Source organism: Phaethon aethereus, assembly GCF_964289735.1.
Source record: "Phaethon aethereus genome assembly, chromosome: 5".
Classification (NCBI taxonomy): domain Eukaryota; kingdom Metazoa; phylum Chordata; class Aves; order Phaethontiformes; family Phaethontidae; genus Phaethon; species Phaethon aethereus.
In genome coordinates, this window is record NC_138579.1 from 43,477,750 (window position 1) to 43,496,458 (window position 18,709).

The 18,709-nt window shown below is 40.2% G+C and overlaps 2 protein-coding genes across 2 annotated transcripts; one reads left to right on the top strand and one right to left on the bottom strand.

The window, feature by feature from the left end:
• Positions 1-582: 582 nt before the first annotated feature.
• On the bottom strand, positions 583-13,690 carry NUSAP1 (nucleolar and spindle associated protein 1; the record flags this gene model as incomplete). The annotated part of the gene is made up of 12 exons (XM_082000287.1): positions 583-670; positions 1,166-1,262; positions 1,751-1,861; positions 2,874-3,049; positions 5,096-5,283; positions 5,471-5,536; positions 6,237-6,349; positions 7,068-7,157; positions 9,890-10,064; positions 10,947-11,138; positions 12,208-12,273; positions 13,598-13,690. The coding sequence occupies 12 exons, from the start codon at positions 13,688-13,690 to the stop codon at positions 583-585; spliced, it is 1,455 nt and encodes a 484-aa protein (XP_081856413.1).
• A 425-nt stretch (positions 13,691-14,115) lies between these two features.
• On the top strand, positions 14,116-18,565 carry OIP5 (Opa interacting protein 5; the record flags this gene model as incomplete). Its single annotated transcript, XM_082000390.1, is given in 6 exon segments — positions 14,116-14,395; positions 14,625-14,691; positions 15,724-15,846; positions 16,393-16,474; positions 17,888-17,974; positions 17,976-18,565. Coding segments are annotated over 6 exon segments (693 nt in total). The 3' UTR covers positions 18,030-18,565.
• Positions 18,566-18,709: the final 144 nt, after the last annotated feature.

Below are 18,709 nucleotides of genomic sequence, written 5' to 3' on the forward strand. Positions count from 1 at the left end.
TTACAATTACAGTATGCTGCAAGCTTTTAGTTTTCTAGAAAGCCTGCATATTTTTTTTTTCTTGGAAATTCCCTACTACTTCATAGGCACGCAATTAGAAATGCTGAATAATTGGTGTAAAAGTTGAATTCAAGGATTGATCTGGAGAACAGGACAAGCAGACACCTCCAACTCTTGTAATCTACCAGTGGAACACGTTGAAGCTTGCTCTCTGAAGCACGCATTCTCGTGGGTAACAAATGCACTCTGGTGGAAAAGTCTGTCCTTAGTCACAAGGAGGCTTCTTGAGCATCTTTTTTCCACTTACATGTTCTGCTTTAACTGACTCATTTAACTAAAATACATTAAGTGAAAACATTATAAAGCAACTAGAGATAGTTCTAAGCTCTTAAAAGTTTAGAACTCCCATCTTGTTGGAGAAGTTCATCACCAAAGCGTTATACTCAGATGCATTTTAAGGTCTCATTCAATGTTCTCTGGATTCTACTAGCTAATAGCAACCTGAACCATACACAGACAGCACAAATATTTACATGACAGGAACAGTATTTACAGTGATTTCTTAGCTATTTCTTATTCCTCCTAACCCACAGATAGTCCTCTACGGTTTCCAAGAGCCTGAGCCTTTTTCTTTCTTCTCTCTTGCTCGTGTTTCTCACGCCTTTCTTCCCTGAAGGGGAAAAAGAAGAGACAGACCAGATCAAATTATGTTAAAGGTAGGAGCACAAGCAACCAAAGGAATCTGAAACTGACCAAGGCTTAGCATCTAGTTAGCCAGTGCACTGCATTTGCCATAGGAGAGAACAGTTCCATTTTGGACTGAATCCAAACGTTGAGGCAAATACTTGTGCTTAGACATACATGTCTGACGTTTAAGGTAACATGTCAATATTCGTAGCTTCCTCCAAGGTGAAGGTAAATCTCCAAACACTAGAACTGTCAGCTTTCATAGAATAAATGTCTGTCAGATTCAGAGCTGCCCTCTTTGTTGGCCTTCCTGACACTAGACAGATTATTAGAGGCAAAAATTGCTTTAAAAATAGAGTAATTTAAAATTACTTTAAAAGTATTCTTTCCTGAACTATGTATTTAAATCCTGAAAAGACAAATGAGTCATCATGTTATTTGAAATAACACTAGTCATAAAAGTTAATCATGTACTAACCTTGTCTGGAGATGCGGCTGTTTGTAATCTTTCTTACAGGCAGAGATGTTGCTACCAACAGTATTTTCTTTAAACTCTCCCCAAGGTTTTAGTCGTCCTACAATGTAGGGGCAAAAACAGAGACTACTGAATTACTGGCTTAGTAATTGTGTGCTTCTTACCATGAATTTTATATTAGCTAGCCTTTTTTTTTTGCTGGTTGACTTTAAGATGAAATGCCTCTTCAGCTGTATCATCAGTTTCACAAGCCCATTCCCTACAAGTAGTTTTTCTATAAGTACTAACAGGTGACTGTACTTATCAGTAACACTCACCACACAAAGTTCAGCTTCTCACACAACAGTGCACTTTTTAAAAAAAAATAAGCAAGCCTTTTTTTATAAAGGAGTATCTCATATTCACTGTACATACATCTATTCAGTGGAATACATGGATGTTTATTATATTTATGGGCTTCTTGGAAGGGAAAGGGACAGGAACAGAGACTGAAACCTTTGCTATATCATGGTTTGTATCAGTGCCTTACTTGATGAGCAGGTGAGCGTAAGGGATATGACCAACACAAACTGCACAGAATCACAGTACCTTTATGTGGCTGATACCGAAGCGGCCTTGAGAGACTTGCTTTGAGATCAAATATCTTCTTTGTGCTTGTGGGTTCTGCTGCGTGAGCGGCAAACTTGAAAGGGGTGATAACTACACAAGGCATCAAGATACCATACTTAATTATAGTAGCAAGAACATCACTGTACATAGCAAGTTGGAAAGTGCCAGTGAAGACCTCCTTACAACTCTCCAGACCAAATAGCCATAAAATGCTACTGTCTGTTGCCTCTAAAGACAGAATTGCACAAATACAGCTCATTTGAAATAGAGAGCTTTCAGGTCTGGAGAGAGCAGGAGTTGTAGAGTATTAGCACTATGCAATAGCATACGTTGCTCTGTGTATTTTTCTAGTTCTTCAGAGCAAATTGTGTTTCCTCATCTCTCTGCTTATTTGGAACCAAGTGAATTTTCACATTTTAAAAAAAGCAGCATTCTTCCAGAACACACCATCTTCTGCCCAGCAGTGGAACTTTTCTTTCCCCCTAAAATCCATCAATACTGTCATACAGCAAGACAGGCAACTCCGGGTTTTTGACCTGTACTACTGTACCTGTGATGGTAGGTTATCAATTGTTAGATAGCAGAGCTGTGCTGGTGCAGCGATCATGAGTAATCAGCATAATTCTGTTTTTTCTTACAGCCAAGAGTTTTAGATTCTGAGTAAATCAGGATTGCTGAGGCCGGATAACAGGTTGTCCTAAAAATGCAGCTAGAAGTGCGTGCCAATCCCGCAAGGAGAACGAGACCTCTGAGAAGGCATCAGGAACTCCTCTCACTGCAGACAGGATCTACCTGTACCTGTTATGTGAATGTTCTGCTACATAGTCCCTAGAGGTCTAGAAAATTTTCTACCCCCTACATCCTATGTTAGACTTTTCTATAGGTAGCTAGGTACTGTATGTTTGAAGTTCTAGCACCTATCCATTTTAGTCAAAACACGGGAAAACAAAGGAAACAAAGAAACTACTGCAGTTTCTAAAGAATCAGTCACAAATTAGAGAATAAAATTAAAACCTGGATCTACGTGACATTAAGTTATAAAAAGATTTATATAATAATTCAATAAAGCAAAAGTCATGATCCAAAAAAGACACCTCTTTACCCTTTGATGCAGTCAGATCATTATTTCTTGCATTTCCCTTGCTGTTTTTCCTACTTAATATTTTGCAGCTCTTTGGGCTATCAGGTGTGCAGAACTCCTCCACGTATGGAGACATTCTAGATGGAGTCTTGGTAAGAGAGCGTTTATGCTCATTATCTTTTGTGGCTTCCGAGAACCTGAAAATTATTAGAAAGATGAAGAAAAAATTAGTTATCTACAAGAAACATAAGCAACGTGACAGAATACAGAAGGTTCTGCATTTTACCTTTCTTACAGGTAGAAAGTTTTACTGTGTATAAGATGTTCACAGCTTATACATAAACTGCATTAGAAATACCTTTGCTGGCAGTTTTCACGTTATAAGCCATCATCAGTAGCAGTAAATAATACCGGGAATTACAAAGAACTGACTCTCCTGTTATTTTGGAGAGCAAATATATGGATACAATAAGATAGCAGATTTCTTCACCATCAGATATGATTTACTTTAGGTTTGGATTCTGTAGTAAAACATTATATATAAGTTATTGTTAATTTTAAAATTCAAATTAAGAAACACTGAAAGAAAATTAACTAACAGAACTCTAGAACTCAAAGATCTACAAGATTAGTCAAAACACCCAAGTGCTGTATGTACATGTGTATATACACACATTTTTAATGTATATGTGTATACATATATGTGTGTGCACATAGAAGCACATGAAAGAAAATTTAAAATCTTGCATGAAGTAATACACTTATGAAAAATGCACTGAGAATAAGCTGAAAGCCTGCAAGATATGGAAGCAAATTCTAAAAGTGTTGTTTTGTTTTACATATTGCTAAGAATCAAGTAGGGCTGCAGTGAAGACAATAAAGATCATCCAACAGGATGCCACAGGCAGCATGAATGTTGTTTTCATTTGTTGCTATCTATTGAAATCAAAAGATAGCACTTCTAAAGTAGAAACAAAGCCAGTACGATTATGAGCTTGATTTTACAAGGAAGCTGCAATCTTCACCCTTTGAATAGCAGAAGAACTGCATTCAGAAGTTCCGTAATTATTCATTAGGAGATGTCAATATTAGAAGTCACACTATCTGACTTAATAATAATAATCCCACACACACTTTATTCGGGGACAAAAAAAAATCCCAGCAGCTATAATCTTGACATGCAAAAGTGAAGTGAAGGTTATCAGAAAAACAGAAGATAACACAACTGAGACCTGAGATTAACTGGGTATTGTTAGCAGAAGGATAAGGGTAACTTATAGAACATCTAAATCTGAACTTCAGTCACTGAAAAGTTTAGTAAACTGAATCAAGCTGGAATTAGTACAATAGTTAGAAACCAACTAATTAAAGACCAAGAAATAGTAGAGACAAGGACTTTCACTGTAAAGAAAAACAGGTGAGGGGGCATTTATCAATGGACTGCTATATGGACTGTCCTTTTGATTCCTTCTTTTAAAGGTTTTTTTGTGCAAGACTTTAGAAAAATTAATAATAAGCTAATAAAATTTACCAATAACAAAAGTTATTGGTTAATGGAATTATTAATGGAATATTAACATAATAGAGAATTAGATTACTGTGTGGGAATAATGAACTGCATGTGATGTTTTAAAAGGAAATGAGATGAGATTTAACAGCACTGAGTATGTGCTCATTCATTTAGTTTCTCATGACTTTCTGGTGTCAGCTTTGTTCCCATCTGCTAGAAAAAATCTGCTCATAGTAGTCAATCACAAGATGAGCCCCTGCTGCAACACTGGGGGGGCAAGGTGGGAGGGGGTTGTGGAGAAAAGGGAGAGTACCCAAAAAACCCCAAATGATGAGTCCATTGCGAGACTCACCTGGAATACAGCATACAGTTCTGGTTAAGTGATCTCAAAGATAAATTACTTCAGATATAACAGAGACTATTACATTGCCTGACAAAATAGAAAACTTAACACAATAAAAGAAGAAAAATCATTATGCTTGGTTGGTTTAGCAAAATGAAAGCTAAAAGAGAGGCAAGACTGTTCTACCATCAGACATCAAAATGAAGAATCAAGATACTAACAGCACAGTAAGGCTTAAACCAGCCATAAAGCTAGGCTGAAAGTTAGTAATCTGAATTAGTCTCATGTAGTTCATGTTTGGAATAATGTAGTCAAAACACAGTTAGTGTTGATTATTTCATGTGTATCATACGAAACTGCTCACTGGTATTTTTGGTTTGTTCTTTTTACCTGACATTCATTTTGCTTGTTGAAAGGACAGAAGGATTAAATGAAGATTTTCTAGATAGGATACTCCGATTGGCAGCATTCAGAGAACTGCGTGGTGAGCGACGAAGGTTACTAGGCGTGCAGGTGGTGGAGAATCTGCCTCTTTCTGGATTTGGGCTGAATAAAAATGTTTTGCCACTGGTTTGTTTCTAGGGAAAAGCAAATAGTGAATTAGCACACTCTGCTAAAAATTATCAGAAAAGCAGCTAAGAGGAAGGAAAAATACACAGGGAATCAGAAGCATACAGTCTCTTCAGTTTTCTCCTTTTTTTCTTTAAAAGCACATTTTAAACATAAGTAGTTCTATTACTATTAAGCTGATCTGAAAACACATACCTTAGAATTGTTATGTGGAGTGCCTTTTTCCGATGCTCTTAAGTGACTCGATTTTTTGGCCAGCACCTGCCGAAAGTAATTTGTCTTAAGTATAACATTGATACACTGTATGCCATAGAAAAGAGAAATGTAGTGTTCAGGAGTTTCAGTGTTAATTACCGTTTTGATATGTCCATTTACATATTCAGTCATATATTCATTGATACACTACTGTCACTTCTAAGGTCTGCCACACTCTGAATGAGGACCTATCAGCAGCTTACCCCCATGCAAGCGTGAAATACAAGAACTGAGAACAATATATATTATTGACATATATTTTAAAGGAGAGTCATATGCAGTCATTGGACAATGGTTCTCTAAAGCACAGAAGAGGAGCTTAATATTTAATTCCCTGTCTTTGAAAAATAACCTATCCCCTTGGTTAAGTTCTGCAGCAATTCAAACAGTTGTAAGCAAAAGCTCCAGGAGATCCTTCACAAAAGTAATTGTAATATAATTATTTTTATTCAAAACTGACCAGTTATTTGTGGGTTCCTGTAACTATTTATAGCCATACACTGTTAATATATAAAAACTTACGCAACTACACAAATTGTATACAAATAACTATATATAACTAGTTATATAGGATTGCAGTTGTTTAAACTTCACTGATGATAACACCAGCTACTTACTGCTTAAAGAGCCTCTGCAGGACTTCTACAGAGGCTCTGGAGATAAACGAATACGGGAACAATGGATATCTTCCTCTGTTATCACTTACCTTGACTTCACTGAGAGAGCTGCTGCAGTTTTCAATCATTTTTTTTTTCCTCTCAATGTAGTCAGCAATAGATTCCATTTTCTTGAAGTGAGCCTCATGCAACTTTTTAAAGTCTAAGAAGTTCCGAAAATAAGTAGAGTCACATATCTGCTAAGCTCCTAAGGAAGTTTACTACTTAATAGAAGAATCTTGCAATACCTATCATTATGGCCTTAAAGAAAATAGAACATATCCCTCTAATTAAAGACTGTATACACAGGTAAACAAACAGCATGAAATAGAATGTACTTCACCAGCTACATAGCCAGTTACCTGGTGCATGCTTTGGAGAATTACAGAATCATAGAATGGTTTGGGTTGGAAGAGATCTTTTAAGATCACCTAGTCCAACTCCCAAATTCTGCGGTTAAAGAAAAAAAAAAATACCTCCAATTTTTGAACAAATGACTGTATTTTACAAAGTGATGAAGATTAGCTAAGATGTAGTAATACAGCACAACAGTAGTTTTTATAAAGAGAAAGCTAAACAAGCAGGAGTCATAGGATGTCTTCCTGCTCTTCGTTGTTTTGAAAATCGTGTATGCAAGTATTATATCCAAAAGACAAAGTGTTTGATAACCAGTTTTATAGATACGAGTCATTTACTACTATGAATTTACCAGTTGGAAGATAAACCTTAAAATGTAACCTTTGGGAACTTTTTTATTTGCTTGGTTTTTAAAGAGAAGTTGTTCTCTCTTCAAGCAGAAATAGAAATTCGGGTTGTAAAAAACTGTAAGTCAAGTCTCCCTTCACACACAGAGAATACATCTAGGTGGTAGGTTATCTTACTTGGTGTAGTAGCTTTCATTCCTGTTTTCCCAGATCTAGATGCACAGCCTACATATAAAGGGATCTTCCCTCCTGCATGATGAGCATCACCTAGCACAGTAATATCAGACAAAACTGTTAGAACACCTGGAAAATAGTTTAATGTCATCACAACCTTTCTACAGGTATTTGTTCCAAAACACACTTTATCTCCTCAAAGTAGGTTTGGGTTTTGAGAAATAAAAAGATCAGCTGGAACAGATATGTCCTAAGTATCTCAAAAGCTTTTTAAATGGTATGTCAGTAACAGCATGTCTTGACAAATGACAAGCCGAGCATGAATCTTAGAGTCATACTAGGTTATTTTCTTTTGATAGTGTCCTGGTTTCAGCTGAGATAGAGTTAATTTTCTTCCTGATAGGGGGTATAGTGCTGTCGTTTGGGATGAAAATAATGTTGGTAATGCACTGATGTTTTCAGGTTTTGCTAAGCAGTCAAGGACTGTTAGCTTCCCATGCTCTGCCCTTCCAGGGAGAAGGCTGGGGGTGCACAGGAAGCTGGGAGGGGACACAGCTGGGACAGCTGACCCAAACTGAGTATCCCAAAGGGATATTCCATACCATACGACATCACACTCAGTATATGAGCTGGGGGAGTTGGCCAGGGAGGCACGCCGTGGCTTGGGAAGTAACCAGGCATCAGTCAGCAGGTGGTAAGCAATTGTGCTGTGCATCACTTGTTTTGTATATTCTTTTAACATTTTCTTTTTTTTCTCTGTCATATTAAACTGTCATTATTTCAACCCACAAGTTCTACCTTTTTTTCCCTCCCAATTCTCTGCCCCACCCCACTGGGCTGGGGGGGGGTGAGGAAGGTGAGCAGACTGCTGTGTGTTTGTTTTAGCTACCTGCTGGGTTAAACCACAACAGATAGTATTTTACAGGGAAAGTTAACAAGAGAACTATGCTTGTAGTAAGGAAAACCAACCTTAAATTCACAAGTCTTGATCTGTTTAATAGGACAGTGTTTTCAAATGTTGATAACAAAGAAGAAATACCTTCTCTCCAGCTTCTCTACCACTGTCTGATATACATATACAGAAGTGAAGTTCTTTTTATCATCTCTGCTCTCAGGTATAGTATTAAGCTCATGTTCACATTTTAGTGACTGGTTTTATTTTATTAAGAAAAAAAAAAAATCAGGTAAAGACTTTGCATAGAGTTCAATATTTGCATACCAAAAGCAAACATTTGCCTTTCTATTAATTCACAACCCCTTTAAAGTAAACTTGGATGATCTCAATATATCGAAAGAAATCCTCATGGGAAGCAAGTAATGGGGGGTTGTTGAAAGTAATTGTTGAGGAAAAAAATCAACTTTTCAACACTAAACTCAGACATGCTATTTTTCTGTCACACTGCTCTTGCTGTCTGAAATTACTGAAAAAAAGAAACAAAACAAAACAGAAAGCATTCAATAAAGTATGGAGAGTCTCCTTAGCTCTCTTTTTATTGCTAGCGTATCTATAGAAACATTTTTTATTGTTTTTTATGGCAGTGGCCAGATTAAGCTCTAGTTGGGCTTTGGCATTTCTAATTTGCTCCCTGTATAACCTCATGACATCCTTGTGGTCCTCCTAAATGGCCTGCCCCTCTTTCCAAAGATCATAAATTCTCCTTTTTTTTCCCCTTGAGTCCCAGCCAAAATTATCTGTTCAGCCAGGCTGGTCTTCTTCCCTGCCAGCTCATCTTTTGGCACACAGGGACAGCCTGCTCCTGCACCTTTAAGATTTCCTTCTTGAAGAATGACTAGCCTTCCTGAACTCCTCTGCCTTTCAGGACTGCCTCCCAAAGGACTCTGTCAACCAAGCTCCTAAACAAGCCAAAGTCTGTCCTCCAGAAGTCCAAGGTAGCAGGACCCCCCTCCTTACTTCTCCAAGAATTAAAAACTATCATTTTGTGATTGCTATGCCCAAGACAGCCTCCCACCATTGCATCATCCACAAGTCCTTCTTTGTTCACAAACAGGTCCAGTGGGGCACCTTCCCTAGTTGGCTCCCTCACCAGCTGTGTCAGGAAGTTATCTTCCGCACACTCCAGGAACCTCCTAGACTGTTTCCTCTCTGCTGTATTGTATTTCCAGGAGATATCTGGTAAGTTGAAGTCCCCCACGAGAACGAGGGCTAGCCATCAGAAGACTTCTCCTTGCTGCTTATAGAATATTTCATCTGCCTCTTCGTCCTGGTTAGGTGGTCTATAATAGACTCTAACTGCAATATCTGCCTTGTTGGCCTTGCCCCTGATTCTTACCCATAAACACTCAACCCTATTGTCACCATCGCCCTAGACAATCAAAACACTCCCTAACGTACAGGGCTACCCCACTGCCTCTCCTTCCTTGCCTATCCCTTCTGAAGAGTTCATCTGCAGGAAAAGAAAAATGAAGCATGAGGAAAGAAGCTCTCCCTTTCTTGCCATTTTTTAAATAAGCCAAGTAGCATCTCAGAGGTATTCTAAAAAGCACTGATCCTAAATGAGGCGCAAGACTCAAATACAGTCAAACCTTTGAGAACTCCTTCAATAAAAACACCAGGTCCAGAGTTCTGAAGTCAAAGCCAGCAGAATTCCTGTGTTGCAGAATTTGTGGATTTGTGTTAACAACATGTTAACCAAACAAGGAAACAAACCCAAAACGACACAGATTTTTTTTCTGGTATCCCCAAACAAGGTGCTGATCACCAGACATGCCACAAAAAAATCTTTGCAGACACAACAAAATAACCGAAAGGTACATTTTAAGTAGCATAAATTACTAAACTTACTTTTTTGGAATTTTCTACTTACATTCATGTCCGCTACTTTTAGTGGAAGTCTTCTCTGGTGTTTTTTTCTGACCAGTACCCTTCCCTGGGTTCTCCATAGCTCTCTTGTTAGTTAGTTGTTCCTCATTTTGGAATACCTTCTGTCCCTTTGCATGCTCACTCCAAGGCACTTCATTTTCTTTCATTTCAGAATGCTCCTGCAGTTGAAACACACTTCATTTAAACAGTTTGTTCTGACTGGATATCAAGAAAGGCTGTTGTTCTGAGAACAGTCAGTGGAACAGGTTGCCCAGAGAGGTTGCAGAACCTCTATCCTTACGTTTTCAGTATCAGATTAGATAAAGCCTTAAGCATTGTGGTCTAACCTCATAGTTGACCCTGCTTTTGATCAGAAGGAGCAAGAGACTTTCTGAAGTCCAACCTGAATTAACCAGTGAAATACTTGTCCTGTTATTTTACAACCAGATCTATATTAGAAAGCTTTTACCTGCACAGCTCTAACATTTTAGTACAAAATTGCCTTTATTGACAAAACCTAATTATCTGCAAGTAAAAATAACTGGCTATGTTATTTTTTTTACTATTATAGCTTTGGTTACTGTACAATTCTCTTATGTAACACTAACAGACTAACATCCTAATCTTCTCATTTCCCTCCTCTAAGTCAGTAGAGGACTTTCACACAGTTCTTCATTCACCCACTACTTGCATGTAATTCTAGAGAAAAATAATTCTACCCCCGTCTCACCTTGAAACTTACCCTCCCTCAGTCATACAACCCATGAATAAAGAACCCACTGAGAGGAGTAGGAAGTAAAAAATTTTGAGGTTTAGGCAATCATCCAGTATCTGTTAATTTTTTCTATATAAAGTGAAAACAGCCTTACAGACAAAAATCAGTACCTGACCAGTACCAGAACGTTTGCATATTAAATTCTTATGCTCCCACACACGTGTGTATATATAAAAAAAAATGTATACCACCTGCTAAATGGTGGCAGAACAAATGAAGTGTGTTTAAATTATGCTTGGGGGAAGGAAGGGACAGCCAGCACACAAAACCAAGAAATGCAAATCACCTCTTTCTCATCAGAAAGCCCTGTATTTTCTTCACTGGTATTAATTTCCTCATTGGAGTTCCTCTTTTTTCTGGTTATTTTCTTTTCTTTACCACGTCTTTTTGTAATAAAACACATTGAATCAGGCATAATTTCCTCTTGATTGCTCAGTTCATCCGATTCGATGGAAGCAGAAACACTTTTTTCAGAGTCCTGTAGCAGAAAAATACTATAATGTGGAACATATTGGACACAAACATACATCAGATACTCCAAAGATACAGTTTCAATTTTATTATTGCAAAAAGTATTTCACACAGAGGAAAAGCAGTAGCATGCCATTTAGTAGTATAGTAATCAAGAAATTGGCAATATCTAGATTTCCCTAAATAAAGTTCATCTTTTTAAAGTCTTCGAAGTCCTCCAGTTGTTTTATTATAGAGCATTCTAATAAATTATTAAAAAAACCCACTTTATATTTGAAATCTGACTTGCATAATGCTGTGACCCTCCCAGATTTGTATGGAATACTGTGGAATACTCTTCACTAAAAAATAAGAGCCTCTTCCACACTTAAAATTAAAAACAAGCTGACAAGGATTACACCAGTTCCTCAAACTTTTAAAGAGGGTTTTAAAGGAAGCACTTAAAAGGAGATATATTTTAGAAAAAAAAAAAATCCCAATTTGCTTTCTATCAAAAACATAAAAACCATTGCTACACCCAACAAAATAATTCAGTTTACAGAAGAGAAAACTTTAAGAAAAGTTAAGAAAAAAATACATTAAGAGATGAATAAAGGACACATCACAATTGCATCACTTTCATTATAGTGTCAGTCTAAGAAAATTGTAGTAGATGCAAAATGCTTTCCGACAAGTATCTAGGCATGCAAAATTAATAAAACATTTTTTCTATCTGGTACTGACTAGTGTCTGGAGATAAACAGGCAAGAATTAAGATTTGATCAATGGAAATTAAGTGTTCAGAGGGAATAATTTTGTACTGATGCTGAACAATACCTTGTTAATTTTGGCAGCTTAAAGGAAATCAGCTTTAGGTCATATAGGAGGCCACTTCAAAGCTAATATTAGCACATCAGTTTCTATCACTACATGAGTGCATTAAACTAAAAGCACTATTAAGAAGAAAGTATTTTTATTACAGTTCATATTATAGCAAAAAAAAAAAAAAAAAAGAACTTTAGTACCTTCCCTGCTCTACTAGTTACAAAGTTAGATCTATCGGTCTTAAAAACAATGGGTGATTTATCATCTATTACCATATTTTCACTTTCTTGTTTTGTTCCATGAAAGTGTTGCTTCAGTGCTTTCAACAATTTGTCCGCCTGGAGAGAAATCAAAACAACATATGAACCAAATATTGCATTACATCATCAAACAAAAAACTGTGTAAACTCAACTAGTGTCCGATAAACTGATCCGACAAACAAGCAGAACATTTCCTGAATCCAATGGAATAAGGCGTGCCTAGAGCTTCATTCAAGTCAGTCAAATTAGAGAAAGCGCTTACAGCTGCAGATAAATACGTAGCATTATTCTCCACAACAGCACAACGACAAATTTCCCTGACTAGGTTTCTTCCGGTCCATCTGTTTTCCAGAAATTTTAATTGTTCGAAGATGAATGAGACTGAATGGTTTTAGCAGCACCGTCTAGCTGAACACGAATTCAAACTGTATGGAATTTCTGCAATAACTTCAGTCTTGCCCATACTACGTGCGAAGCATTCTCCTCATCCCTTGCATATATTAAACAGTAACAGCACTAAAATAACAACAAAATTACATCATTGACATTTTAGGCTGTGAAAAGACTCTTAAATATCTAATTGGAAAGGTCAGAACGACGCAGAGCTAAAATCCCAAGCGTAAGTCTTAGTCCTGTCAGGACAATGAGTTCCTTTGTCCACGTAAGGCGTGGATTTTCTTTCTTTTTTACCGCTTTATGCCTTCTCCCACTGGTAGCCCAGCAGTCTCACTGCTGCCGAGAGGTTTACTGGCAGCGCCTACAGCAGAGATAAGGCCACTCTCATGAATTTGTAGCTCTAGGCAAAAGAAATCGGTGCCTGCGTTAAGTTTCTGGTTCTTGACCACGATCGGTAAACAAACACACGCAGTCTCGCGCTTAAGGCACCCTATTGTTACTATTCTTCCGACTCCGAGTCGTAACAAAAAACCCCTAACAACAACAAAAAAAAAACCCCAAACCCACAACTATCCCCGTTGGGGGAAACAGAGCGGTAACCCGCCGCGGACGCTACGGGTAGCCGAACAGGGGCAGGCGGGCGCGGCGGGAGGCTACCGGCACCGCGGTGCGGAGGCGTCTTTCTGGACGAAGGGATGCTTCAGTGCGGAGCCGCCGCCAGCCCCGGGAAGCGTCGGGACTGAGGGCTCCCTCAGCGTGGCACCCAAAACGAGAACAACATCCAGGGGGACGGGCGGGACGCGTTTCCCGCACGACACCCGCTCCCCTCAGCTCCTGGCAGGGTAGAGGGGGGGCCCGAGAGCTGGGGCTGCTCTTCGGAGGGCGAGCGGCAACCCGGAACATCCCCCAGCTGCCCCTCACTCAAGTCTGCAGCGCTGCTTGCTTGCTCGCTCGCTCGCTCCCTTCCTTCCTCCCTCCCAACCACGGCAGCTGCCCCTGCCTCACCCGGAGGTTGGCCTTCAGGCCGGCGGCCTTTGCGATCCGCTGGAGCTCGACATATTTCAGCGACTCCAGCTGCTGAAGCGAAGAGAGCGCCATAACAGCGCCAACCCACCACCACACCGACTCTAACCGCCGCTCTTCGAATCTCGCGCTCAACTGACACGACGCGCCTTGTCCTTGTCCCCGCCCCCGCCGTTCGAACTCGCCCGCCGCTCCAGACTATTGGTTGGACGAAGAAATGGGGTCGGGCCTGGGGGGTAGGCACGGAAACCACCAATGGCGACGCGGACACCGAGACGTACTTTTTTTACAAACACGATAGGCGCTCCTGGTGAGGGAAAGTCCTGCCCTCTCCTGCTTGATTGGACGACGGAATGACTCGGTGCGACCCACTTCCTAATAGTCTCAGGCGATGAGGATTGATGCGTCCGTTGCCCAATGGCAAGACAGATCCTGTGAAGAGCACTTCAATCGTGAGGTCTGGAAGGTGGTCACCGCACTCGAAGGCAAGGCGGGAGAAGATGGCGGTTCGCCGGCAGTTGCAGGAGCTCCTTCAGGACCCGCAGCTCAGGGGGGTCATCACTGTGGAGCGGCCGGCGTCCCCCGCCGCTACCGTATGGGTCTTGCGGTCGCCGCCTTCCTCGTCGCTGGCCGTGGAGGTGGTATCGCCACCGCGGCGGCGGGGGCCGCTGCCGGAGGACTGCGCCATGTTCCAGTGCCGCGGCTGCTGGGCGGTGCTGGGGGACTCGCTGCACCTGTGCGCGCAAGAGGAGCAGCGGCTCGGCCTCCTCGTCTGCTTCAGTCAGTGCTCGCCTGGCGGCCTTGGGGCGGGGGGCTGCCCGGCCCCGCCTTGCCGCCAGGCAGAACTGGGCCCCGCGGGGAGGGCGGGGGCCGAGTCGGTGCTGCCCGCCCCCCCCCCCGGCCCCGGGTGTCTGGGCTTCTCTTTGGGGTGTCCTGAGGTCGTGGGAGGGGTGGGGGTAGGGTTGGTGTGGGGGTGTCTCGGTTTCAGCGGGTCTCTCCCTCTCCTCAGAAGTCACAAACGACGTGGCCTGGGAGGATTCGCTTATGATCGGCCTCGATGGAGCCCTCCTGGGATGGTGCGTAGCTCGCCTAGTTCTTGCTTTTGGCATGGGGCCTGCCGGGAACAGTCGCCACGGTAAACGGCGTGGGCAAAACCGGGCTTCTGCGAAGCCGGCAGCCAGGAGCGCCGCCGCCGACTTGAGGGCTGGGGTTTCTTACGGGCTTGGTAAACTCCGAAGTGCTTTTTGTACCTGTGCTTCATCGCTTCCGATGGAGAAGCCTTTGGTAGGTACGTAGCTTTCGTTTTTGTCAAAATCAAAAGTTTTGCTGCTCTGACCTTTGTTGGAGAGGAACATTTGAACAATGCAATAAAAGACAGCCTAGCCTTTAGGTCTCTTTCTTCTGGTCCTTCCCTAAAAGGTCTATTATCTAAATCTCCTTTTTTTTTTTTTTTTTTTTTTAAATACTGAAGATTAGTAACTTCTGCTGCTCTATTCATGAGCCTACGGTTATCAACGGGTTTGGTAACTCTGGGATTAGTCTAATGGGAAGGATATAAGCCTTGCATTGCCTTTTTTTTTTCCTTTGGCCCCCCGCGCCCCTCCCCCCCCCCCCCCCCCGAGGCAATAATCTGTTTTATCAGGAGGAAATTTCACATCTATGACCTGGCGCAGGCATTATTTTACCAGTTATATTGTGTTTGAGTGGTATAGCCTAAATCACTCTGATGAACTCCTGGTGTTCAAAAAACATGTAGATGTGGCACTTTGGGACATGGTTTAGTGGGCATGGTGGTGTTGGGTTGATGGTTGGACTTGATCTTAAAGGTCTTTTCCAACCTTAATGATTCTATGATTCTGATTCTACGATAATATGACATGTTAATTCCTCAATTGCAACTTCACTTATTACAGAGATGATTTCTTGCACAATGTTCCCAACTTACGTTCACGTTCTCTTTGCATGTATTATTTCTTTAAGGAGAAAGTAGTAGTATGTCTTGTTTTGCGGTCCTGATAGAACTGAAGATTTGATGTCCTCTGACAAGCATGAGTATCTATGGTTTCGGAAGCTTCTGTATAATAACACTTTTCCTTTTCTCCTTTCAGTGCTTACCGTGCATTATACTGTCGGTCGTGTGGCTTGATCGTGGGCTTCATTCTTTATTCTGCCTCCCGTGACCTGGCATATCTCCGAGGCTTCTTCAGTTTTTTCAAGGACAGCATCCTTTGGTGAGTATACTGGATTCTAGGGTCAGTGGTTTCACAGGAATTTGTAAGCTATTACAACAGAGTGTACAACTAATCTACGACTAACAAAAGCGGCTTTACTTTTGACTGAGGGCATTGGTGTGGAATTTTAATATCCTTTTTGTTTAAATTGTTTATGTTGGCGTGACTCCATTTGATTTGCTTTGTACTTTTTGAGTGTCCTCAGGTAATGTCAAGGTTTAAATTTAGTTGTTTGCAATACTGAAAACTCCTTCAGTTCCAGATTTGCTTAGCTAATATAAGGGATCAAAGTAGTTGCATGATAGATTGAGGACTTGACTATATAAACTGTAAATTAGTTACAGCTGGTGATGAGAAGATCTTATTCCTTCAAAGTCAAACTATTGTTGTTTTCAATATTTTCGTATTTTACTGACTACTTTTAGCAACAGCTGTGTATCTGCTTTAAAATAGTTTTAAATAATCTGTCTAAACAATGAATGCAACTATGGGGTTTTTAACTGTTTTTCTTGGGGGTTTTTTTCCCTTTCCCCTTCTGTTTTCCAGTTATTTCTTAAAAACCCAAATGGTAATAGAAGCATCTAAAGTGAATTTTCCTGCTGTGGCCTTAAAGGAACAACTGCAGCAAGTAAGGTTTCTACATTAATTTGTATGGAAAATATTTTTTAAATGTTGGTATTTTTGGATGTTAGTCCAAAAATATTGATACAATCACTTTTTTTAAGTGCATAAGATGGAGAAAATGACAACTTATAATATAGTGACTGACTTAAATGTGTGAGACATCCAAACCACTTTCTAGAACCACTTATCTGCCAAACATAGGCAGTTCTAGCTAATTTTCTGACAAAAGTTTGTTATCCTTTTATCTCTACACTTTGAAAAGAAAAAAACCAAGAATCCTATACACAAACTGCACCTAAGTATTACTACATGTGTTGTCCCTAGAATGGATAAGTCACTGTCAAAGAATTTATAAAATAGTAATTTGTTAATTTGAAAGGGATTCTAGCACAGTTGTACTTATGGCTATGTAAGCTCAAAACAGCATGGCAGTATTTACTTGTGGTTTCAGAGACAACTCTAGAACCTCCCTCCTTTATTGGTGTTTAAATTGGATGTTCTTTTCCGTAACTTGGTTAGTTGTTAACTTAGTAAACTGTCTGTCCAATAGCTCAACTAAAGTTACTGTGTGTAGGAAACAGACAGTGCATCCAGTATTTATGTGCTTGCTTCTTCCTTACTTTTTTCTTTCTTTTTTAGTTTCTGTTATAAGCATGGAAAAGGGCCTGTGACATTTCTTAAGTTTTGTCCTCTTTTAAAGTCATCTTCCATCATAAGATCAGAGTGGTTTTTATAGGTCAAGTGAGGCTAAAATGCAAAAATCTTATCCAGGCAAGATTTCCAAAATTGAGACACATTTATCTGAAGCATTGCAAACACAAATTATGTGACTCTGGAGAGTTTGCCAGTTGACTAGAAGTGCAATAATCTGGCCTTTGCTTTCTGAGACATAATGTAAGCAGGATTTTACTCTTGTGCTTTAGGTTTGTTAACTTAAACCCCAGACGCTGGAAATGGTGTTTTTGAGGGACTGCCCACGTGTATTCCTACGATAATGATAGTCTGTCCAGATATTGTCAAAGGAGGTCTCTGGCTCTGTAAAAACTTGTGATGGGTTAGCTAGGAAAGATTGGATTGATCATAGTAAGGCTCCAGCAACTCTGTCTCCTTAAGTGGAGTATTTCCATACATCTCTGAAAGGGGTTATGCTGGCACAGATTCATCTGTCTCCTGTTTGCAGCACAGGCCTCTGATTTGGGTATCGGTTTTGTCTGTATTAGACATGCAGTATAGAGATTAAAACCCAGTATAATTTTCCCTCTCAAAAGTCAGCTGCTCTTTAGCCACTGAAAGTGGGGTGCCGATCATTCAAAGATCCAGTGTCAGGACATTTTTCTTCTAGTTTTAAACACAAATTTCTCTCTCTCTCTTTTTCTTTTTTTTTTTTTTTTCTTTTTTTTTTTTTTTTTTTTTTTAGCTGAAAGAAAAGCTTGTGAAGGCCCATATTCGCATAGAATTTCTGATAAAGAAGCTGCAGGAACTGGAACAAAAGAATACTGTGGTAGAAAGGCAAAGCTCTGCATCAGATGCAGTTGGCCTACTGCCAGGATATGCAATAGTCAGGGTCAACTAATAATATGCCATTTTTGAGAACTGCTGGCTCCTGCATCTCTGCTGAGTTTGTTCATGATGATGAAATAAGGCACCAGAAGAGGTTTGAGTGTGTTGATCTGTCACTTTATCTGTGTATAGATAGAACGGATGCTTACGTGCATCCCTTCAATCTAAGGGGAACACCTGAAAATCTGACATACTGAAGTTATGCTTGGAAAAATGAGTAGCTCACCCGTGCAGTGCATCACACTCTGAGGCAGTATAACTATGGCTGTGATTCTCTCAAATGACTTCAGGGGGAAAAACAGCCTTTGAAATACTAAAATCAGGTGTCTGGAACTATACAAAACATACTACCAAGATATTCGAGAGGAGCTCTTATAAATTGAACGTTCTTACAAGAGATTTAAAGTTCTTATCCTACCTTTTCATGTAGATACAGTGTTAATGGCAGCTAGCTATTGGTCAAGTGCCTCACTGGTATGTGAGGTACTGCTAAATGTCCTCCTGGTTAGTTCTTTTAGATTTGATTGCGTGTGTGGCCTGCAAAAGGAGCAAGCTAGCATGTTGTAGAAACTGCATAGTGTGCTTAGTGCATGAATCGGCATGGCCCAATGCTGGCTGGAGCACAAGGTTTTGGATTTCAAATTCAAGGGCAACCCACGTGCCTGCCAAGTCCTCTGGA